The 23,401-nt window shown below is 41.9% G+C and overlaps 1 protein-coding gene across 16 annotated transcripts in view; it reads left to right on the top strand.

The window, feature by feature from the left end:
- C2CD5 (C2 calcium dependent domain containing 5) overlaps nucleotides 1-23,401 on the top strand; it is a 116,512-nt gene that overhangs the window by 2,708 nt on the left and 90,403 nt on the right. For 13 of the 16 annotated variants that reach the window (XM_025208534.1, XM_025208530.1, XM_025208532.1 and 10 more), the window contains exons 2-7: nucleotides 5,767-5,853; nucleotides 8,806-8,977; nucleotides 10,673-10,768; nucleotides 13,407-13,562; nucleotides 15,935-16,133; nucleotides 18,649-18,800. In XM_025208534.1, the coding sequence (XP_025064319.1) occupies nucleotides 5,767-5,853; nucleotides 8,806-8,977; nucleotides 10,673-10,768; nucleotides 13,407-13,562; nucleotides 15,935-16,133; nucleotides 18,649-18,800 (862 nt within the window). Of the gene's footprint in view, nucleotides 1-5,766; nucleotides 5,854-8,805; nucleotides 8,978-10,672; nucleotides 10,769-13,406; nucleotides 13,563-15,934; nucleotides 16,134-17,536; nucleotides 17,662-18,648; nucleotides 18,801-23,401 lie in introns of all 16 variants that reach the window. The other 3 variants (XM_025208536.1, XM_025208538.1, XM_006027352.3) reach the window with 1 other exon arrangement.

The following is a 23,401-nucleotide window of genomic DNA, read 5'->3' as shown; positions in this document are numbered from 1 at the left end:
CCACCACTCTCTGGGTGCACCCCATCAGCCAATTTTTGACCCATCCAACTGTGTAGGCATCAATGCCACAGTTGCTCAATTTATTAATGAGAAAGGGGTGAGAGACAGTGTCAAAGGCCTTCTTAAAGTCCAGAAAGACTACGTCCATGGTGACACCATCATCCAGGGATTTAGTTACTTGGTCATAAAAGGCCATCAGGTTGGTCTGGCAGGACCTGCCTTTGATAAACCCATGTTGATTTCCCCTGGGCATGATCTCCCCTGCTGGCCCCTCACAGATGTGATCCTTGATAATTTTTTCAAGGATTTTCCCCAAGACCGATGTGGGGCTTATGGGCCTGTAGTTTCCTGGGTCCTCCTTTCTCCCTTTCTTATAAATGGGGACCACATTAGCTAGTTTCCAATTTCCAGGCACCTGGCCCGTGGACCACGATTGCTCGTACAGCCGGGCCAAGGGCAGAGCAATGACCCCCGCCCGCTCTCTAAACACCCATGGGTGGAGGGCATCAGGGCCCGCAGATTTTAAAACATCCAGCCCTTCCAGAAGATCCCTAACTACATCTGTGCAGACCCGAGGCCTGGCAGTGCTATCCCCAAGATTGCCCCTACCCGTGGTGGGAGAGCTGTCCTGGTCCCTTTCCAAGAAAACAGAGGCAAAAAACTTGTTAAAAATTTCGGCTTTCTTGTGTGGAGTAGCCGCAAGATTACCATTTGAGTCTAACAGGGGCCCTACATTACCCGGTGCCCTCTTCTGACTCCCAATGGATTTGAAGAAGGACTTTTTGTTGTCCTTAATCCTGGTTGCTAGCCTGAGCTCCACCCCTGCCTTGGCCTTCCTAATGGCCCTCCTACACTCACGGGCCAAGGAGGAGTATTCCTTGCCAACCTGTTTCCCTTTTTAGGCTTTTATAGAAAGATGTTGGAAGAGAGACTTAGAGCTTTGCAGTGATGAACAGTTTAAGTTAGATTGGATATCTTCAAAAAACATCTGGATGCTCACCCTGCTGGGGTCACCTGACCCCAGCAATCTTTCCTGCCCAAGCACAGGGGGGCTGGACATGATGATCTCAAAAGGTCCCTTCCAGCCCCTAACATCTATGAACATTGAGGTGCACTGATTGAGATTTGGGGGGGCGCTAATGATAACCGATATTTAAGGAGGCATATCAGCCGATACCGATCTGATTTCTGATATAACTGCCATCAGGCAGTAAGTCCAGTGTCGTGTAAGGGAGGGGAGAGGGAAGGGGCTTAGGGGGAACAGATCAATGCCCCCCATGGTGAGGGAGGGGTCAGGCGCTGCCCAGCAAGGGGGGCGTGGGACAGAGGCATGGCTTGTGGGGTGGGGGCAGCTCTTGCAGCTGCTTGCATTCTGGGATGGCAGGGGAAGGGTGGAGGTGTCCCTGGATCTGACCTGCACGAGGTGGGCTGTAGTTGCAGGTTGGAGCTGGCACTCATGCTGAGCGGGGCTCTTCTCGCCGGGGGCTGGGCTCGGAGCGGGCTCCAGCAGCACTGGGAGGAGGCTGCAGCCACCCCAAGTTTGACCACAGCTCTGCTCCCAGCCCCGCGCCGCTGCTCAGCCTAGCCACAGCTTTTCCCAGTGCTTGGGTGGAGGCACATGGCATTCAGCTGGGGCTGTGCCAGGCTGGTAGCAGTGCGGGGCTGGGAGTGGAGCTACGGCAAAATTTGGGATGGCTGCAGCCTCCTCCAAGCACTGCTGGAGCCTGCTCTGAGCCCAGCCCCCAGTGAGAAGAGCCGAATAGCGCCGTCTCCAGCTCCACCGTGCAGTTGCTGCCTGCCCCACACCATGCAGATCCAGGGGCACAGGCCCCTGCCCTCCTCCCTGCTATCCTGGGGTGCAAGCAGTGTCAGGAGCCGCTTGTGCCTCTGTCCCGCGCCCACTGCCCTGTCCCAGCTGGGCAGTGCCTGCCCCTGCCCCCTCCCTCACCTCAGGGAGCATTGATCTGACCCCCACGCCCCATCACTCCCTCCTCCCCTTCCAACTTACCAGCTAGAGGCAGATCTCCACGCTGCCAGCTCTGCTCCTTAATGTGCTGTGGCTGTGTGCAGCACGGGCATTTATAGGCCAAATTATTGGCCTCATCGGACCGATATCCAATATATAAACAATTTTCTTTATATCGGTACTGATCCGATATCAGACTGATGTATCAGTATACCTCTAATGTACATCTATGAATCTGATTCAGATAGAGTTGCAAAATGGTGGAAGGGACTTAGTAGGTGACACTGGCGAAACAGAATGCTAGTTTTCTGGACCCCTGAGGCAGCATTCAGGCTAAAAGCCAGGATTCTGTGGGCTAGATCTAGCCAGCTGGAGGTTGAGCACCATCGTTGTAGATTAGAGAGTAGAAGATTGCAGTAGTTCAGGAATGAGATGACTAAGAACTAGGGAATTTAGAAGAGAATTGCAGGGGACAAGCAGGAGAGGCCTGAGGATCTAGCAATAGCTTTGAGGTATAGAACAAACTGAGAAAAAGAGTTGCAGGTGGTACTGAGTTCATTGCTTTTGGATATGGTAAAAGGTGGTATAATTACTTGTTATAACGGAGAAAGGAGTAGGTTGGAAACTTTGGGGAAGGTGGCTTTGCTGTGTTGAATTTGAGTGAGCAGTTGGAGATCTAGTAAGAAATGTCAGGCTGAGCAGAGAAGCAGCGGCTAAAGAGAGAGGTAAGTTTGAAAATTACCATTGTAAATATGGTGAATTTTGTTAGAGAGATGAAACAGAACCCTGGACAGCACACAGAAAAGATGAGAGAGGTGTAGTATCAGACAGATACAAGGAAATCTTAGGATTGTTTTCTCCTGAGAGTATAGCAAAATTTACTCACATATGCCAGTACCATCTTCTTTTAAGGACAAATAAAAGAAATATTTTAAACTCATTAAATATATCAAAGTTAACAAGGCAATTAAACTCAACCACTTTGAGCTAAAAAATGAGTGAGACTGGTATATCAAGTTTCAGGTCAATACAACTTAAAACACCCCTTTATAAATACCTAAAAGCAGCTGATGTTTTACATGTGAAGATGTTTTAAACCATAGAATTACAAAACTAACATTTTATAAATTGGTGGAAACGTATAGGATATTAACTTAATTTCCAATACTGGAATGTTTACAAATACATTCTTTCCATGTATAGGGAAACCTCATTAATTTGATTTTGGATACTCCAAAGAATCGGATACTTTGAAGGTATTGTCACTCCCCAACTGAAAGGATAGGTTTTTGTATTCTTTACAATATGAATAATTCAGAAGATGGCTACTTTAAAATTCAAAGCATTTTCTAATCTGTTAGATAAGGAAAACCTTGTTTAAGTATGTTGCCTTATCATTAAATCGTTGCCAGGAGCAGGATATGCTCATGGAAATCAACTGTGAAGTTGATTAAATGCAGCCTGCGGTGAGCATGCCTGTAGAATACCTGGCACAAGGCCAAGACTCATACTGGGCAAATATGCTGGTGGGAACTGCCACAATGCTAGGTTAGTGCAGTCCATCTGAATAAGACATAGGGCCAATTGCGCTCTGTGCTCCTCAGAGCCAACTCTTTCTTAAGTCCTAGTGAACCGCTAAATCAAATACATTTCACCTTCCTTCTTACTCCAGCATCTGAGCCTTTCCTTCCCATTTCCAATGCTTCCTATTTCTTCACTGGCCTTAAATGTCTGGCAGACGTCTCTACGTATCTGTGTTGCCCCCCTCTATCGGCACTTTGCGCATGACTGGTGTGGCCCTCCCCTCCATGGGGTGGAGCCAGACTAGGAGACCCTGCACCTCATCTGCATATGCATATTTGGAGGGTCCCAGGACTCGTGACAAGAACAACCAGTTCTAGTCGTGAGTGGGGAGTTAATTATGGGTGGGTATGTGGAGCATGCACACAAACTGAGCAGTGCTGTGCTGTGGGGTCACCATAGCTCGAAATGCTGTTGACTGGTGGAGCCCAGCCCCATGAACTGTATCAGTGATTTTCAACTATATCTAAAGGGTCTGCAAAAGATGACTATGATCAATCAAAAGTATGTGAATAACCACATGTACAATTCAAAGAGGTATGCACCTTCATTTGAAATTTTTTAGGGGTCCACTAATGAAAAAAGATTAAAAACCACTAAACTATTATAAATCATGATCCTTTTGGCTTTGGACTTAATATCATGCATAGTTTGTACGCTGTATAAACGGATGCAGAAGTGCTGCTTAAAAGTGTGTTTATGGAATACCTATGCTGAAAGTAGCAGTAGTTTACAAAAGGATGAAACACATTAGTTTTGGGTGAACAAAGTCTGATTGCAAATTACTATGCATATATTCAAAGTCCAATGGGTATATTTATTTCAAACCCATTTATTTCAAAGTCACTGTTTTCTGGTCCCCAGCCTTTCAATTAATGTGGTTTTCCTGTAACCATGCTCACCCCACGTCTGTATTTTCTGGGATTGTCCATTTTAAAGATAGATAAGTACCAACTAAAAATGGAATTCTTATTCTGCTGGTTATTGTGGCAATTCTTGTTGTAGATGGACAAAATATAAAAATTATAATTTAAGAGTAATTTTATTTGATTCTCTCAAGAACACTATATTTAGCGAATACAGGTTACTGATAAGTTGTTTTTCTCCAATATGATAATTATTAATTAAGAATTCCAGAAAATATTGGAATACAAAAAGTCTGTCAATATCAACAGTGAAGACTTTTCCTTGACTTACAATTTTATCTATTGTTATGTTAAACTGGAAAAAATGCTAGAGGCAATGTTGTGAAAGCACCTTGCTCAAAGATAGCCTATTACAGAACTTAAATTGAATTATAAATTGAGGAGATTATGATTGGTTTAAGGGTCACACACAGAGAGTGATGGTGGATGGGTCAGTATTGACCTGGAAAGATGTGGGCAGTGGGGTCCCCTAAGGCCCCAAGGTCCTTGGACCTGTGCTATTCAATAGCTTCATCAGTGACTTGGATGAGGGCATGGAGAGCACTTTGTCCAAATTCGCAGGTGACATGAAATTATGGTGTAAAGTAAACACATCAGTGGGAATCCAGGCAGACCTGGACAGATTGGAAAACTGAGCACAAAAGAATAGGATGCAGTTTAACAAAGACAAGTACAAAGTGCTGCATCTAGGGAGAAGGAATCACCAACACACCTATAGGCTAGGGGAGGACCTTCTCAGCAGCACAGTGGCAGAAAGGGATCTCGGAGTCATAGTTGACTTCAAGATGAATATGAGTCGTCAATGTGACGAAGTAATCAGCAAAGCTAACTGCACTCTATCATGCATTAGCAGGTGCACCATGAACAGGTCCAGGGAGGTGATGCTTCCCCTCTATGCAGCGTTGGTCAGGCCACATTTGGAGTACTGCGTCCAGTTCTGGGCACTGCACTTCAAGAGGGACGCAGATAACCTTGAGAGGGTTCAGAGGAGGACCACTCATATCATTAGGGGCCTGCAGGTACATGGAGAAGGGAAGAAACAACCAAATACTAACTATTATAATAGAGGCAGAAGGAAACTAAGCAAAGCATAGCTTTAGAGATGTGTAGAATCAGTCACTTGCCGAGAAATGTTAATTGAATAAAGGGGCTATTTAAACCCAATGGAAAGAGATTTTGAATGTGTGTAATGCAATTGGTTTCAAATACATAAATAAAAGTCTACTTTATCACTTAATATAAGAATTATTCTTCTGCTCTTATTTTGAAATGAATGACTGTTTGCATTTTTAGGTAAAATTTGGAAATACCACATTTAAAACGGATGTGTATCCCAAGTCTCTCAATCCTCAGTGGAACTCTGAATGGTTTAAATTTGAGGTAACAAAAGTTTTATAAATTATCATTTGCATCTCTGTCAATATCTGATTTGAAAAGCTTTATAGTTAAGTATTTCTATTTGAAAATAAAATATGTATTTTGGAGAGGGAAAGCATTGTCAGAAGAATTTATAGACTTCATCTGAAGAAATTGACAAGCTAGCCTCCATATCACTTAACTTATGATTTCCATATGCGTTAACACAAGTTTGCATTGCTAGGTCTATGAATTTGGTCCAGCTGAGCTGAAATGTCATGCAGTGCAATGGTAGAAAAGGGTGAAGTTTAAGTCAGAAATACAAATCTTTAGTTTTTAGCAAATAGGCTTTCAAGCATCAATATAGTTGAATTATAATTTTTATTTTTATTAACTAGACTAAGTAAATTAGTCTTTGGAATATGTGAGCTTTACTAAATTTATAGAGTTATTGGCTGCTTTCACTATCTTATGTACTTCTTAATCAGGCACTGCTAGGGGTGCAACGATTATAGATTTTTGGGGCCGATATGGATATCTGATTTTTAAGGAAACATATCGGCCAATACCGACCCAATTTCCAGTATAGCGTGGAGAGCTGCTTCCTTTGTGGTGGAGGGGGGCAAATCAACCCCTCCCCACAGTGAGGGAGGGGGCAGGGGCAGGCGCTGCCCAGCCAGGGCAGGACACAGGACAGAGGTGTGGCCTGGGGAGGGGGGGTGCATGTGCCCCCTGATCTGCGCAGAGTGAGTGGATGGGCTGCAGCTGTGGGCTGGAGCCGGGCTCTTCTCGCCAGGGGCTGGGCTTGCGGCAGGGGCTACGGAGGGGGCTGCAGCCAACCCAAATTTCACTGTAGCTCCCTCCCACCACTGCATGCCCAACACAGCCTGGCTCTTCCCAGCTCAACCCCTGCCTCCCCATGTGCGCTGGGAAGACCCAGGGCTGCGCTGGGTGCACGGTGGCACTGGGGGGAAGTTGCCCCCCCTGATGTACCGTGCCTTTGTCCTGCATGGGGGGAGGGGAGGTTGAGTCAGGAAGAGCAGGGGCTGCACCGGGCATGCAGTGGCAGTGCTGGAAGGGAGCTACAGAGAAATTTTGGGTAGCTGCAGCCCCCACTCCAAGCCCATCCCCTGGCAAAAAGAGCCCTGCTCCAGGCCGCAGCTGCAGCCTGCCTGCTCACCCCATGCAGATTCGGGTGGCATCCCCCCCACTCCTGGGGTGCAAGCAGCGGTGGAAGCCACCCCCCGCCCTGACAAGCCACGCTTCCATACCACACCCCAGCCCAGCTGGACAACGCCCTACACCTGCCCCTCCCTCATTGTGGGGAGGGGTTGATTTCCCCCCCCCCCCCGGTGCTCCTTCCTTCCCTCCCTCTTCCCCTTCTACCACAATGGACTTACCAGCTGGAGGCAGCTGTCCACACTGCTGGGTTGTGCTCCTTGTTTCCTGAGTGTTGTGCTGCAGCTGCGCACATGCACTGGCATTTTTTGGCCACATTTTTGGCCCCATTGGGCCAATTTCTGATGCAGCCAATTTTCTTTATATCAGACTGATGTATTGGGCACCTCTAGGCACTGCTATTTAAAAGCAGGATCAAACTTTGATATCTGTTTCCTATAGAGTTTTCAGCCTCCTCAGCTTTTGTTGTCCTCACAAGATGTGGACATTCATCATGTTTCCACCAGTGCCCATCACATTGCAGAATCTGATTAGTTGACGTTAAGATGAATATAGCTGCATCATAGTTGTCCTTTGATAGTCTCCTCAAATAAATCACTTATATGATCAATTCTTATTTCATTTCCTCATGCCAAATGGAGGGAAAACATTATAGGTGATTGGCATGGGCTACGGTGGTATTTTACTGCTTAAAAAAGGAATGGCTTGTCCCTTGTCTAGTCTTGGGACTAGCTTGTCAAGGCCGAAGGAGATTTACTATGTAAATATTATGTATTTTGTCATAATATGATTCCACAGTGGAAATACCTCTTTGTTCTATGTACAAATAGTGATATAATGCCTGATAATATTCTAAATGCATTTTTTTAAAGCAATTATAAAACAAAATTGGTTGAATTAAAGAATGTATTCCAGGCTGATTGCTAGGAAGCAAAGCTATGTGCTAGAAAGTTTATTTTTTCTCTCTTCTTTTTTGGGGAGAAGAGTTGGCTGAGCTACGGGGAGTGGAGCAAAGTTTTGTATAAGCAAAGTTTTTGGTTAACAATAAAAAATTTTTTTTTTTTAAATTTTGCATGGAAAAGTATATTTGAGACCAAAGAGAACAAAACAGTTTTGGGAAAAAATGGGAGTTCTACATTTAAGAGAATGGAATAACACTAACTACTTTAGATATCATAAATATGTGCTTGTGTGCATGGTTTGGTCTATTCATGAAATTCTGGAAATACATACTCATTAGTCATGTTACACTCAGTAGAACTAGTTGATGTGTTGTTAAACATAACTGCAGCATTGTGACAAAAATCACCTCATTGACTAGATGAACATACTGCTAGCGAGAAGGAAATGTGTATTTGAATTTATTCTTCAAGGGTTATGGTTAGCTGCATAAAAAAAAGCCTTTCCTGGCCCATTTGAAAAGGGAAAATTGCTATGTAAAATTGGAACACCAGTGAGCATTTTATATCCCGAGTATTGTGTAATACACTTGTATTTGAATGTAGGAAAGTCTTTTTTGGTGGGGGCGGCTTTGGTTAACTATGTAAAGAATAGGAAAAAAATCAAAATGCAGTTTAACGTGTGAAATTTATGCAACCTTTCTGTTTTCTTATATCCCACTGAAAATTCTGGTGTCCTTTTTTTTTTTTTAACGTGGTCATTTTGGGGAGGAGAGAACTTAGGAGCATATGCAAGAAATTGTAGTCACAAAGCTTTGTGTAACTAAACTCTCTCTCTTTGAAATTGCTTTCTTTACTGATTTAAATACAGAAGTTTCATGTCAACATGTGTTTCTAGGTAGATGATGAAGAACTACAAGATGAGCCCCTGCAGATCACAGTTCTTGATCATGACACTTACAGTGCCAATGATGCCATTGGCAAGGTGTACATAGATATTGATCCTTTGCTGTACAGTGAGGCAGCTACAGTTATCTCAGGATGGTTTCCAATATATGATACCATACATGGTAAGGTTTGCTAATTTAAAACAAAATAAAATTGTTTGACTTATTTCACGCTTCAAAAAAAATCCTCTTCATCTTAAAGCTTTTTACTACTGTCACTTTACTACTAAATATATTCTTTTTGACAGTTTAAAGCACAGGTCCCATTAAGTTTTTATGGTGTGATAAGTAAAAATGCTATATTAAAATTAGTGCTAAATCATGTTTTGGGATACTGACTCTTTTCTTTGGGATAATATAGCAATCATTAGGTACCAGTGAGATGTCTCAAATCATATCGTACGGGTCCCTCTGCATGTTACAGGTATTGTGTAGTTAACTGGCTAATGTGCACAATTACCTGGAGACCAGTTACACGTGCAAAGCAGCTGTCAAATACAAAGCTCCAACCATCTATAAAATTAGACCTTGAAAATGTGTACTAACTTTATAGCTGGTTGCAATTGAGCTTTAATTTGCATATGCAGCAGTGTCTTCCCTGCAGCTAGAACTGGGAGCCCTGTCAGCTGACAGGACTCTCAGCCACAGGGGTGTACCATGCACAGCATAAAATACCTGGGCCCTGTGGATTGCAGTTGCCACAATCCCTAGAGCTTGGGGGTGCAAGAAACTCCTCGGGCTGGAACATCACCACAGCTTTTTGCTGGTGCAGGGGGAACCTGGGATCAGGCTCCCACTGCACCAGCAATAAGGTGTCATGGGATCTAATGTGCGATCCCACTACCATGCCTCCTGCCATGCATGTGTGACATAGAAGGAGGCACAACTGTGTGAATTGCACATTAGATCCCATCACGCATTAGATCCCACTGTACTTTTACCTGTGAAATTTCAGACAGGTGGGGGAAAAGACTCTTCATAAAGACATTTTAAATTCTTTTTTTCAAGGTAATTAGGTTTCAAACAAATACCTCTTCGGGCTCACATTTTTGCTGAAAGCAGAGTTTTTTGTATGCTATTTTTTGGTATTTTTGATCAAACGTTGTTTGGAGTATAGGAGAATATGAAGTAACACAGGATGACATTCCTTCTCCCTACAAAGTCTTTCCAATATGGGATTTGTTCAGAATATTTTAGAATTGAGATAACTCCTATTAAATTTAATTTTGTCTTTGTTAATGAAGCTGAGATTTATCCTCAAGAACAGAATGTAATAATTTATACATAGCTGTGGAATATTTTGTGAGTCCTTCTTTTACTATGTTAAGTTTTGTTGACACAATGGTTCATCCCAACTTGTTATATGAGATGTATATTACTGCATTCATATAACTGATGTACAAGTCTGATTGTTTTACTTTCTAATGTAAAATCAATTAAATACTTGATCAGTAGTGGTAGAGAGATTACGCATGAAAAACTTAAGTGTTTAGGGATTGGTCATTTAAATATATGAAGAAAACTTATTTTGCTTATGCAGTTTCTTTTATGTTCAACATTTTTTACAAACATTACTCTTATTTACACTCTCATAAGCATGCCTTAACTAGAATGAAAGTAATTCTGTGTTCTTGAGAAGTTATTTGGGGAGAAGAATTCAGCACAGAGTTTGAAAATATCTTAACGGATATGCATGTTTTTGGAATCTTTGGGGAAAAGAATATATGGAATGCTAAAGGAAAATAAAACTATATAATTTTGTTTTTAAGTTTTTCTTTTTCATAGCAATGCTTACTCTCCATATTTTATTATTGACAGGTATCCGTGGCGAGATCAATGTGGTGGTAAAAGTAGACCTCTTCAATGATTTAAACCGATTTAGGCAGTCATCCTGTGGAGTCAAATTTTTTTGCAGTGAGTAAAAAACATTGTTTTGCTGTGTGATATGTTTTTTGTTTGATTATTTTGCATTTTTTAACATGAAAAACTGGAAACGTACGCCCTTCTCAAGAGCACGGTGGCAGAAAGAGATCTTGGAGTCATTATTGACTCCAAGATGAACATGGGCTGACAATGCGAGGTCGTGGTCAGTAGGGCTAACCGTGCCTTGTCGTGCATCCACAGATGCATCTCAAACAGGGCCAAGGAGGTGATCCTCTCCCTCTATGCGACACTGGTCAGGCCGCAGCTGGAGTACTGTGTTCAGTTCTGGGCGCTGCACTTCAGGAGGGATGTGGACAGCATTGAGAGGGTCCAGAGGAGGGCCACCTGCATGATCTGGGGACAGCAGGGCAGACCCTACAAAGAGAGGCTACGGGACCTTAACCTGTTCAGCCTTTGCAAGAGAAGGCTGAGGGGGTACCTGGTGGCTGTCTATAAACTCACTAGGGGGGACCAGCAGGGTTTGGGAGAATCCGTGTTCACCCTAGCGCCCGCCAGGGTAACAAGGAATAATGGCCACAAATTGTTAGAAATTAGGTTTAGACTAGACATCCGAAGGCACTACTTCACAGTCAGGGTGGCTAGGATCTGGAACCTGTCGGGACCGAGGGTCGGTCTAAGGCTATGGCCAGTAGCCTGGACCATCAGGTGTGGTTTTTCCACGATGGAGTAGAGTTAGGCACGGAAGCGTATTGGTTTTATAAAGAAAGCTTTACTTACATTGCCGATGGTCACAGTGCAGGGAGGAAACTTGCTTGAGTTGCAGTTGCACGCAAACGAACACAAGTGAGATCTCTTCCGAACCGCACCGAACTGAGATGAGTCGTCGATATACGACTCCATGAGCGCTTCACACGGGGGATACGTCAAATTCACACTATGACGGGGAGTGGCTAAGAGCTGATCAGGCCTCTCTGTCCTCCTCCAAGACACACGCGGAGTTTGCTCCACAGCGCGCTCAGAGTTCCCCATGAGATGGTTGTGGAGTCCTCCAACTTGGGCGGAAGCTGCTCTAGCCTTTTGTACGGCTAGCGTGCCAATTGCTAGCCGCCACGTAGGAATAATTTAGAATTGACCAATAGTGGGACACTAATTTGCATGTGTGTGGCGGGAACTCTTTGCACCGGGGATTTCTCTCTGCAGCTGAGAAATCCACCATGCAAAGAAAGCTCCATGTGGCGGGAAAATTACAATGTGCCGAGGCACTAAAAATCATTGGGTTATGACAGAACCAACTTCCAAGGGAAGTGATGATGGCTCCTACCCTGGGGGTCTTTAAGAGGAGGCTTGATGTCTACCTGGCTGGGCTCATTTGAGCCCAGTTTTCTCTCCTGCCCGGGGCATGGGGGTCGGACTTGATGATCTACAAGGTCCCTTCCTACCCTACTTCTATGAATCTACTCATGTGAGACTGGACAGGCAAGTGCAACATGTACCAAATGGCGCAGTTAAAAGTCAAATAATCCTTGATACAAATATATGTGGCATGCCAAAACTAGACAAAGTGTAGTCTTTGAACTAGTCTTGTATGTTGTCCTTTTCACAGCTGATTTTCTGTCCTTTCAGCTTCCTCCACAAACAAAACTTCAGGATCTAATCTGAATTTATTGAAGTCAGTGGGATAGCTTGAAACATCGTTTTAATTTTGGGTTTATGAGTATCATTCTGTTTGGGTGTATGAGTATCTATGACAAATTGCTTCCTTCATTAAGCAACCACTTTAAAGTACCTCAAAGTAATGAAGTTAACCGATTTATTTTTTGATTATTTAAGATGCACACGTGCACAACCAAGCCCGCACTGCATGTGTGTGTGTTTGTATGCATGTGCGCATACATGACAGTATTTTTGCACATTTGCTTTATGTAAAAAATAGCCTGTAGTGGGTTATTGTTTAGCTTTTATTTTCCCTTTTATTAATTGTCCCTATAAAAAACACCATAAGTAATAAACAAACACATATACAAACAACAAGAGGGTTAACTCAAAACCTACAGTCCTTCCTCTGACCTGGAGAGAGCAACCTGACCTTGAAAATGTGTACTAAATGTGAAAATGTGTACTAAATGTGTGCTGTCTCCTCGACACCACAACCTGCCATCTCTCCCCTCAACTTCTCTCTGGGAACTTTTAACTTCCTCTGATCCTAGGCGGTCATCCTTGTCAGCTGGCCCCATGCCCCTAAGCAGTTAGGCTATTACTTATTAACTGCAGCTGGGCTCCCACCCATGAGCCATGTACATGGTTACGTAGTTACAAGAGGGTGTATATTAAAAAAGGGTCTGATAGATATGCTATGCAACTGGCAGCAGTGTCAGGTAGCAATATGTGCAATGTATGATAGTATCTGCCGCTGCTGTTTAAAGTATACAGTTTTATTATTATTAATAATTAAAGGGAATGCATATATTTCAGCATTAATTTTGGGATACAGTAGAATCTGGATGGTTTATATTTGGATGACTTGCAATCAACTTAATTTTGGGCACCAATAAAATAGCCGTTTCTTGACCTTTTAATTATTTTGCTGGAAAGATAATTACTCATTTGTTTCCTGGGTGTCTTCCTAACTACTAGACTTATCTCTCTCTTGCTTTCTTTTTCATAACAGCTACCTCTATTCCTAAGTGTTATAGAGCAGTAGTAATTCATGGATTTGTGGAAGAGCTGGTGGTTAATGAAGACCCAGAATACCAATGGATAGACCGAATCCGTACACCAAGAGCATCAAATGAAGCTAGACAAAGACTTATTTCCCTAATGTCAGGTAGCAATACATTCAGTGTATGATAGTAACTGCTTCTGCTCTTCAAAGTATACAGTTTTATTATTGTTAATAATTAAAGAGGGTGTATGTATTTCAGCATTTATTAATATAAACTATCCAGTAGAACCTGGATATTTTATACTTGGATAACTTTCAATCAGCTTAATTTGCACTATGAGAAATGAGACTGTTGCTTTCAGTTCTCAGGACATATCCATTTTATTATTCCCAAGAAGTGGCTATACCCCTACTTGAATCAGTGGGTCAACATGTGATTCAAGCTTGTGAGTCAAGGATGAGCCCAGCACTGTATATTGTGGCTTGCTTTCAAACTTATGCAGTAGCTATGCTGGCCAGTAGGGCTGCGCAAAGCTTCAGTCCCCGATTCGATTTGGTGGATATTTGGCCAGATTCAGTGGCTGAATCTCCGAATCGAATCAGTGGACCCTTTCATTTCTCCAAATCGAACTGGAACCCTCCGAATTAATTCGGAGAGATTTGGAAAGATTCGGCGATTTGGCCATAGACACAGCTTTAAATGTTTTTTTTTACATACCTCTAGGTAGCAGGCAGCTTGTGAATACTGCGATGCTGGGGAGCATGGAGAGTCCCGTAGGGGCACGGGGGGCTCCCCAGTGCACTTGGCAGTAGACCCGGAAGTGGACCAGAACCAGAAGCACTTCCGGATCTGCCAGGGAGTGAGCTGAGGTGCCCCCTAGCACCCCCCCGCCCTCCCCCTCGGTATGGCGACTGGTGCCTCCTGGGTCTAGGGCAGGGTGCATGGGGGCCCCCCAGCGTGCTCCCAGGCGGACCCAGAAGTGGGCTGGAAGTACTTCTGGTCCACTTCTGGGTTCGCCGCCAAGCATGTGGAGGGCCCCCCCACCCCACCCCACACTCCGGTGGGACTCTCCATCTGTCCCAGCATCTCAACGTTCATGAGCCTCACTAGTACCTTGAGATATGTAGAAAAAACATTTAAATTGCTGAATCATTCTGAATCTCTCTGAATCGACTCGGAGGTTTTCATTTTGATTTGGAGAGATTAAAGGGGTCCTCTGATCCGATTCGGAAATTCGGCCACCAAATTGTGCTGAATCTCCGCCAAATCGAATCGGGGACTGAAGCTTCGCGCACCCCCTACTGGCCAGTAACTCCATCTCCTCATTGCAGTGCACCCTCAGTAATAGAAGATGGTGTGCAGTTCTCATTATTATACTCTGCTTTTCCAAGCAGCGGAAGCACTTCAGCAGGTACACAGTTTGATATGCCTGAAATAAATTAGTAATCTAATGGTCCACTTCCTTTGCACTTGTAGTTCCCTCTCTCTCTGATTTGATGGATTCTTTTTAATCTTAAATGCAGTCCAGAACACACAATGTTGTTCCAGTATGAGTGGGCATGCGGGCCCAGCTCCCCTCTCTCTCTCCCTCCCCCTCCTTCCTCTGTACTCTGTACTTTTTTTCCAGCAGCTCTGGCCAGCAGCATAGAAGTGTGAGGGAGTGAGGGTCATTCTGGAAAATGTAGTTTCTGCTGCTGATGGAAGGGGTAGGAATGCAGGGAGGGAGGATGTTATCTCCTCTTCTTGACCACAAAAACCAGTGGGTTTTTTTGGCTCTTGACATACATGTCATTGACAGCAAGAAAAAGAGGCAATATCTCCCTCAGGAACAGAAAATCTCTTGTGGCTGGTCTACCACTGAGCACCGAAACTGCTACTCTGCAGTCCTGCTGCCTGCTAGAGCCAAAGTTACAGCTGCTGCTGGGGAGTGGGAGAGAGAAGGTTGGGAAAAGGTGACTACATAGGACACACAGGCCTTTTACTGGAACTTGGTATTACCAATATATACCCCTGTTTGGCTTGTAAAACCTCAGTTTTGCAAGGGCTAAGGATCTAATATTGTGAATTACCCAGGTTCTATTATACTTGGACTACTTATGATGTTAAGGAGTAGCTAGAAATTTCAAGGTATCATCTTGATCATTCCTCTCCTATAAAAAAAAAAATGAAGAAAACGTTTTAAAAAATGTAGCAAGATTGCAGTTAGCGTTGGCTGGAAAAGGTTTATAAAGTAATATAAAATTGTATCAAATTCAGGATTTTTAATTGCTTTCTGACTCCTAGTTTTCCATACATTCTAAATAGAATGTCAGTTAGAACTAGTAAGATATCACTGTGCCAAACTTCTAATTAGCTGGAAGGAAGGTGGGGGGCCTTGTGTCTGGTATAAATATGCAGAGTTGCTGTTTTAATCACCCTGAAATAATTGCAAATGTGAAAGGAACAAAATCCACAAAAGAGTATAGGAAACATTATCTTAAATATAGTCCAGTTTATAAGTTGGATGGAAGTTAACTTGTGTTTATTTTTGTAGGTGAACTTCAAAGGAAGATTGGCTTGAAGGTACTTGAAATGAGAGGGAATGCTGTTGTTGGCTATTTACAGTGTTTTGATCTGGAGGGAGAATCTGGACTAGTTGTACGAGCTATAGGAACAGCCTGTACCTTGGATAAATTAAGTAGCACATCAGCGTTCTTACCTGCATGTAATTCTCCATCCAAAGAAATGAAGGAGTAAGTATGAGTTCATAGTGTGAAATGAACGAGATTCATCTCTTTTCATATTCATTCAGTTTTACATATCTGGTGTGGTTTTTTCCCAGCATTTGTTTCTACTTTATTGGTTTTTTCTTGTTAGTAACTTCATTTATATTTAGCAGTTTTGAGATTTAAACTGCCAGTTCTAAAAATTATCTCACTGATGTTGCAGTGGTAAACCTTGGTTTGACCAGTGTCTTTTTGTATTATATATCTTGCATTTGTACAGCCAGAGCATTGCACATTCTTGGGTTGTGATTCACCACTCTAGGTGCTAAACTTTTAATCCGTCTTATCTCTGCAAGTAAGCTGCTTTTTATGTTTGTAGGGACTTTTAATAATATTTTGTCTTCTGTGGGAAGTTTCCATTTAGCAGTTTTGCGGTGCATTCATATAAGGAAAGATAAGTGTATTTGAGTTCAGATTAGTTTAATGTTCAAGGGATGCAGGAACACTCCTATTTTGTGTTCCACACTCCAACCTCTGTCTCATTCTTTTCTCTCCTCCCCAACAGACACACTATATAAAACAAATTCCTCTCTATTGTACTTCATCCAGAAAACGGTTCATGAAGAGGAACTTTCCCTAATTCCAGTTGTCCAGTATGTCTACAGAACCATTTAATATTGTGTGAATTCAAATTTTTAACATGGATAAACAACTTACAAATATGTCAGTCTCATATTATCCTGAAGAGGAACACGTTTCCAGTCTCTAAATTGCCACTGTGATGTTTAATCATAAAATAACTCGTGCTATTTCTAAAATAATAATCAGACCACTGATATAGTAGGCAGCCACAATGCATCCTGTTCCCTCATCAATGAGTCTGATCACTTATACTTTAGCATTAAATAGTTTAATTTTGATTTGTGAAATATGCTGTCATCACAGAGCTTCTGGGCACATTAAATCACAGTCAGCTAAAGGTTATAAACAGTAGCCAACATTTTTAGCAGTGTCTATAGATTATTAACACTTATGTTTGAAAAGAAGACAAAAAACAGTTAAACTGATGTATTCAGTTGTTGAAGAACTTGGAACTTGATAATTTTTAATGGTGTTTTTATGGTCCAAATAGTGTATGAGTGGGTCTCAAGAAGAGCAGGGTTGACTCACATTTCTTGTTGTTGACCTTATTAATCTGAGTCGTTAATACTAAAAAGTCAGTTATATCTTAACATGTTAATGTTTAGCTGTTTCCTTATCTCTTGATTTCAACTCAACTCTTGCATGCTAGGAATTATAACTCTTAGAGTCTGCTTAAAGCATAAGAGATCTTCGCTAACTAAAACTCCCTGAAATCATTTTAACACAACTTTGCAATCTGTTGTATGTATTGTTTTCTTTTCTTCCACGTTGGCTGCAAATTCTCTCAGGTCTCCGCTGGTTCATCCTCCAAGCCATGGATGTCGCTCGACTCACAACAGCCCAATTCACACTGCTACTGGCTCACGACTTACTCAGAACTTCTCTGTGTCTGTTCCCACTCTCATCTACACTGGTACGAGACTGCTCAGACTCAAGAGTTGGGGAGAGGCAGGCCACAGGCAGAGTGGTCGCAAAGTGCAGGCAGGCAGGCAGTGTAGGCAGGTACCACACATCTTTTCTCCCTCCTTTTCTCACTGGGAGTCCTTCTGTTGTTATTGAAGAAGTCCTGTGGTGTTCAGCTGATGAAATTGAGGAAAGAAGAATTTCCTCAAGAATTGGAAGAGCACGTGTCTGCAAAGTCTTTTCCACATAGCCATACTCTTCTTTTTCTTAACTTTGCAAACTTACATAAATCAGATTTTAATATCAGATACTGTGCAGTTGGTCTTCCATGGTAAAGGAATGGTGGAACATTGCATTTTGATTGATTGAATTTCAAATTGCTTTCAAGCTTAACCCAAATAACAAAAACATTTGAGGTTTGAAAGTCCTGTGGGCAGAGTGTGTCATTTTGTGGAAGAGGCTGTGCTGGAAAACAGGTAAGACAGTCTTCACATAAGCGAATGTGTGTCAATATGGTTTTACCCATAAAGATTTTCCTCTTAGCTGTTTTTAGCTGTGGCATGCTGCTGATGCTATAGGATAAGGAAACATTTTTTCCTTCTTAAAATATATGTGTGTTTATACTTAACTATGTGTGTATCTATAAACACAAATATAGTTTGAGATCATCATTTTTCATTTAATAATCTGACGTTATTTTTTTAAACCATGTAATTGTTTGAGTTTTTTTTCTTTTTCATACATATTTTTTTTTCTTGATTTGACATTTCATACCTTTTTATTTGGCTTATTTGTTTCATGGCAGATAATCAGCATCTAGCTGTAGAATGCTGAGTGGGTAAACAGCATTTTTTGCCTTCGGCCTCATCCCCAGTCTCACACTTAAGGAATAATTGCTGGCCCTGCCCCAATCCTATCCTGGTGTTTGGATCATGCTGCTGTCAGCCAGGTCCTTTGGCACAGGATTACTGAATATGTTTCCACCTTCTTCTGGCAGGATTCCCTTCAATGAAGATCCCAATCCCAATACTCATTCATCAGGACCCTCCACCCCTCTGAAAAACCAAACCTATTCCTTTTCACCTTCCAAGTCCTACAGTCGACAGTCCTCTTCTTCTGACACAGATTTGAGTTTGACACCCAAAACTGGTAAGGCGCCTCCAACCCCTTTTTTTTGTTGATTTGTGTTTCTGTTTTATCTTTTCATTCAAATCCTTTCTCTTTTTTGGCATTTAAGTTATCAAAATGATGTGGAAATTGGAGACTTGAGATAACACAACTGAAACTTTAAAAGATTTGTATAGGTCACTATCCCATGTGTTCCAAATCTGTATAATAGGCAGATTTGAGTAGCATTATATAATACAGCTTTATAAAAACTGGACCATAGCATCTCAATTGTTATAAAGAGAATTCTAAGGAGTTGTCTGTTTTCTTTTAATTTCCTCCACTTCATATTACAAATCATGGGGGTAGTCTTAACGTAATGTGCTGGCAGAATGAGAGATCAAACTTTATTAACAGTATCTGACCCTCCAAGTCTAATTTCCTGTGTTGAAAACATATCTCTATCTGCATTTCTGTTTAGTTTCTATCTGTCTTTACAAATTTTATTCTAGAAATAGTGCCTGACGTTGACTAAACCTGGCTGTGTTAATCAAGTATGCTGTCATGTAACTTCTTAAAAAGTAGTTTTTAACTCCTTTAGATCATTTTAAGCTTTTAAATGGATGTTTTTTCTCAGTTTTTTCCCCCCCAACAATTTCATTTATTTAAAAAAAAATTTTTTTCTTTACCTGGTTTCTTATGGAATACAACCAAAAATGTCTTGTGTACACTTAGGCATCTATTTTGTAGCCGTGTTGGTCTGAGACAAAGAGAAATACAAAACTCTAAAATTCTTGGTTTAGAGGTAATACTTTTTATTAGACCTACTAAAAGTAGCAAAAAAATTCTTTCTTTACAAGCTTTTGGGCTCACGCATCCTTCTTTAGGCTGAGGAGAAATCAAAGATTGTAGAAGTCCTCTTAGGTAGAAAATAAGCTCCGTTTTGCACAGGAGACGTTGAGGCTGAACATATATTCCCCTTGGTCTGTGAGAGTCCTTTTGTGTGAATTGTTCTTTGTAACTTCAGAACGGTCCTGGGAGTAAAGTTCTGTCTTCTCCGTTAGCTTGCTAATTGCTTTGCTATACCAGAGCAAAGCATGTGTGTAAAAGTGCGGGTACTTCTTTAATGGTGTTTCTAATCATGATTAACACCCCCCCACACTAATAATTGAATCTCTGAACACGCCTACCTTTTTAATAACGAGAACTTTACAGTATGTTAAATTATTTTACACTAATAATTTGCACTTGACAGTGTCTCTTTCTAGGGTATTGAAAATCATGCAATTTTAGACAAGACCACACTGAAGCAGAGGGTTGTAGCTTAAAAAATTGGGAAAATCTTCAATGTTTTTCAAATTTTTAGTAAAAAAACAGTCTTCAAGTAAGCAGCTTTTTTAAAGTTGTATTTCTCTATTTTTATTTCTGTTTACCTTTTCAGCTCTTTCTTATCATTTGTGTGAGGAGTGATTGTGAATATCTAAGGTGATCACTTATGTTTCAAAGGATTACTAAAATATGGACTAGTGCTTCTTTAGAGCAATATTATTTCACAAATTCAGATATTTATATTATTGAAAGTCTCATAACTGTTTGAAAAACAATCTAATCAAATTCTCCTGATCCGGAACATGTGATATCAAGATGTACTTAAATAAACAGGTCAAGTGGTCATCTTAGTAGAACTAGACATCCGCAAGGCAGAATGAATAACAGCATGCACAAGTTTGTAAAGCTTCTGCAGCAGTAACATTAAATTACAAAGCTGCAGTGTGATCTTGGTAGATGGACCCTATCTGTTTGCATTCAATCCCATTGATATCACTGGGGCTCTGCACGTTGAACTGATTGCAGGATTGGGACCTTTCAGAGAGAGGAATTTTCCAGTATGTAGAGGAAGCAGAGCCACCCTCTTCAATTACAATTTCTGATTTTTGAATTTAAACTAAAAGCAGTCTTCATTTAGTTGTATTAAGTAGTTGCTATCTTCTAGCGGTATGTTCTCTCTATTGCTGAATCATGTCTTAATATGGGGGGAGTTGCTTGTCACAACTAAAGATGTACATAAATAAATATATATTTATATATTAACCCTTAAGGTATCAATGTTTGATTCACATTGGTGTTTTATGACTTTATTCAGCTATAATACATTTTTTTTCTGGAAGTAATGATAATAAGAACTCAGGCAAAATTAATTCAGGGATGCACTTTAAATATCTTAGTCTTGGTAAGAAAAGAATATAATTAAATTATATTAATCCTGGCACTGGTTCCTACATATTGCAGCAATGAAATTTACTCTGCAATCACTTTAACATCTCAGAGGTCTCTATGCATCTAAGACCCCTGGCAGACGTCACATTTAAAATGTGATTAATATATTAATTGAGCACTACATTTCAAGCAGTTTATCAGTGGATAACAAGGCACAAAAACCAAGCATCAAAGATGTTACTTGTTAAATGTATAGCATCTTTGCAGGTCATTTGTATTGCATTTTAATTTGAATGTGTGACGTTGGACGTAGGATGATAATGTTTGCCCAGGTCCTCCTGCATCCCGGGGTAGACTGCTTCCTTCCTCTCCTCCCACCTTCTGTTTCTCATGCTGAACCCAGGGTACAGCAGCAGGAGATGTCAGAACTCATCACTGCCTCTCCTCTCTTCCCCCAGCTAGCTTTCTACTTTTTTTTCAGAGGCCATTTAGTACCTAGTAAGAGCCAGAGTGTAAACAAACACTCGACATGCTTTACTTCCACACAGCAGGAACCTGAGAGGGGAGAAGGGGTGGAAGGATTTGTTCATAAAGTTGCAGGCAGGACAAGATGGGGGAGAGAAGAAAAGCACATAAACAAAAGCATCTCACGAAGTGTCCTTGGAGAGTTTGAATCCTGCTGGTCATGCCCCAGCTCCTCTTCCCCCTTGCCCTTTGCGTGGGTCTCACCTGCTCTGCACAGGGTATGCAGAAGTAACTCCTTCACCAAGGAGAGGCCAGCTGACAAGCTGATGAGCTCATAGCTCACTTCTCATTAGCAGCACAGCAGAAGGGGGGGGGGGGAACTGGGGCATGACAGTTGGGTAGTATTGAAATTTAGTATAAACATGCTTGTTTTTATTTTTCTTCAAAAAGAAAAGTTGATTGCTGTTTAGGTAAGAACAATACAACTGAGAGAGCTGAATAGTTGGCCTATTTCTTGTTTTTGCTTTTGTTTTTTAAGGATTTATTAAAAGGAAATTGTGATTCATGAAACTATATTTTTGGCTGTAGCTGCCTGACTTTTGTGTAAAACAGTGTTGTATATAAAATATGGCTCTAGTCTTATATTTTTCATTATGAATGTTGTCCTTACAGATTGTTTTGATATTACTATATATATGTACTGTATAAATGTTTTCCATTTCCTGGGCCTTTTGCTGAATAATATTGTCTCTGTGTCAAAGCTATTTATGCTTCTGTAGAGAAGGGTGCCCAAATTCATAGTTTGTCAAAATGGAAAAACTATGAAATTCAGGGTGCAAACTGTTCAAACTTTCTGGGGAAGGAAAATTTGATATTCTTCTATGCTTCCTCAACCATGCTGTGTTCCTCTTGCTCAGAAAAGCAGCTGCATCAGCTGATTTCTCAAATGGAGACTGTATCTGCCTTAGGCTCCTTCTACCTGTTACAGCTATTGCAAAATTAACTGGTTAATTGTGCAGTTGAACTGTGACCAGCTACATGTACAAAATACCTGTCACACCATAAAAGGGTCCAACCAATTATAAATGTAGACCTTGAAAATGCATACTAACTTTGTAGCTGGTTGTTATCCAGCTTTAGTTTGCACTTGTAGCATCCTGTAGCTGGCAGCACTGTTAGCTGACCGGACTCCCAGCCCCAGCTGGGCATGGTGGGTGCACCATGCCCAGCTGTGACTGGGATTCCTGCAACTGCTGGGGACTCTTAGCCTCTGCAGCACTCGGTAGCTCTAGGACTCTGGGTCCCATCATCCGCGGGGTGCAGCTGTGATCTCCCAACCCTGAAGGTGTTGGTGTCCCCACATGGCTGGGATATCACAGCAGCTGCAGTCTCCCAGCTGCAGGGTGCCAACCACACTTCCCATGGTTGAGAGGTTGCAGTCCAGCAGGGAGTGCATGTGGGACACAGTCAAGGCTGCGAGTCCCAGCAGTGGCTGGGACTTGCAGTCCTGGCTGCATATGGGACACAGCTGGGGCTGTGAGTCCCCTAAGTGTCAGTACAAGGGAAGCCTGGGATGGCAATCGTAGGCTCCCCCTGTACCTTCAGTAAGGCACGGTAGGATCTTATGCTGGATCCCAGTCACGTCTCCTGCCATTGCATGTGTGGCGTGGCAGGAGGCATGATTATGTAGATTGTGTATTAGATCCTATTGCACCTTTATCTACGCATGTAGAGGGGGCCTTACATAACAAGTACAGATACCAGAATGTCATGGCCAGAATACCTAGTTATAAAGAGATTACAAACTTGGATCTGCTTATTAATCTTGCCTACATCAATTCCAAGCCAGAAAAATATTATCATTTCTTTTATGAAGTAAAATATTGTAACTATAGAGTAGATTGGATAGTGTCAACCAAATTTTCTGTATTAAAAAGTGAGAAGAATTTCTGGATGCACTG

Source organism: Alligator sinensis, unplaced genomic scaffold, assembly GCF_000455745.1.
Source record: "Alligator sinensis unplaced genomic scaffold, ASM45574v1 scaffold517_1, whole genome shotgun sequence".
NCBI lineage: Eukaryota > Metazoa > Chordata > Crocodylia > Alligatoridae > Alligator > Alligator sinensis.
Note: the sequence above shows the minus strand (reverse complement) of the source record. Positions and strands in the feature narration are given on the sequence as shown.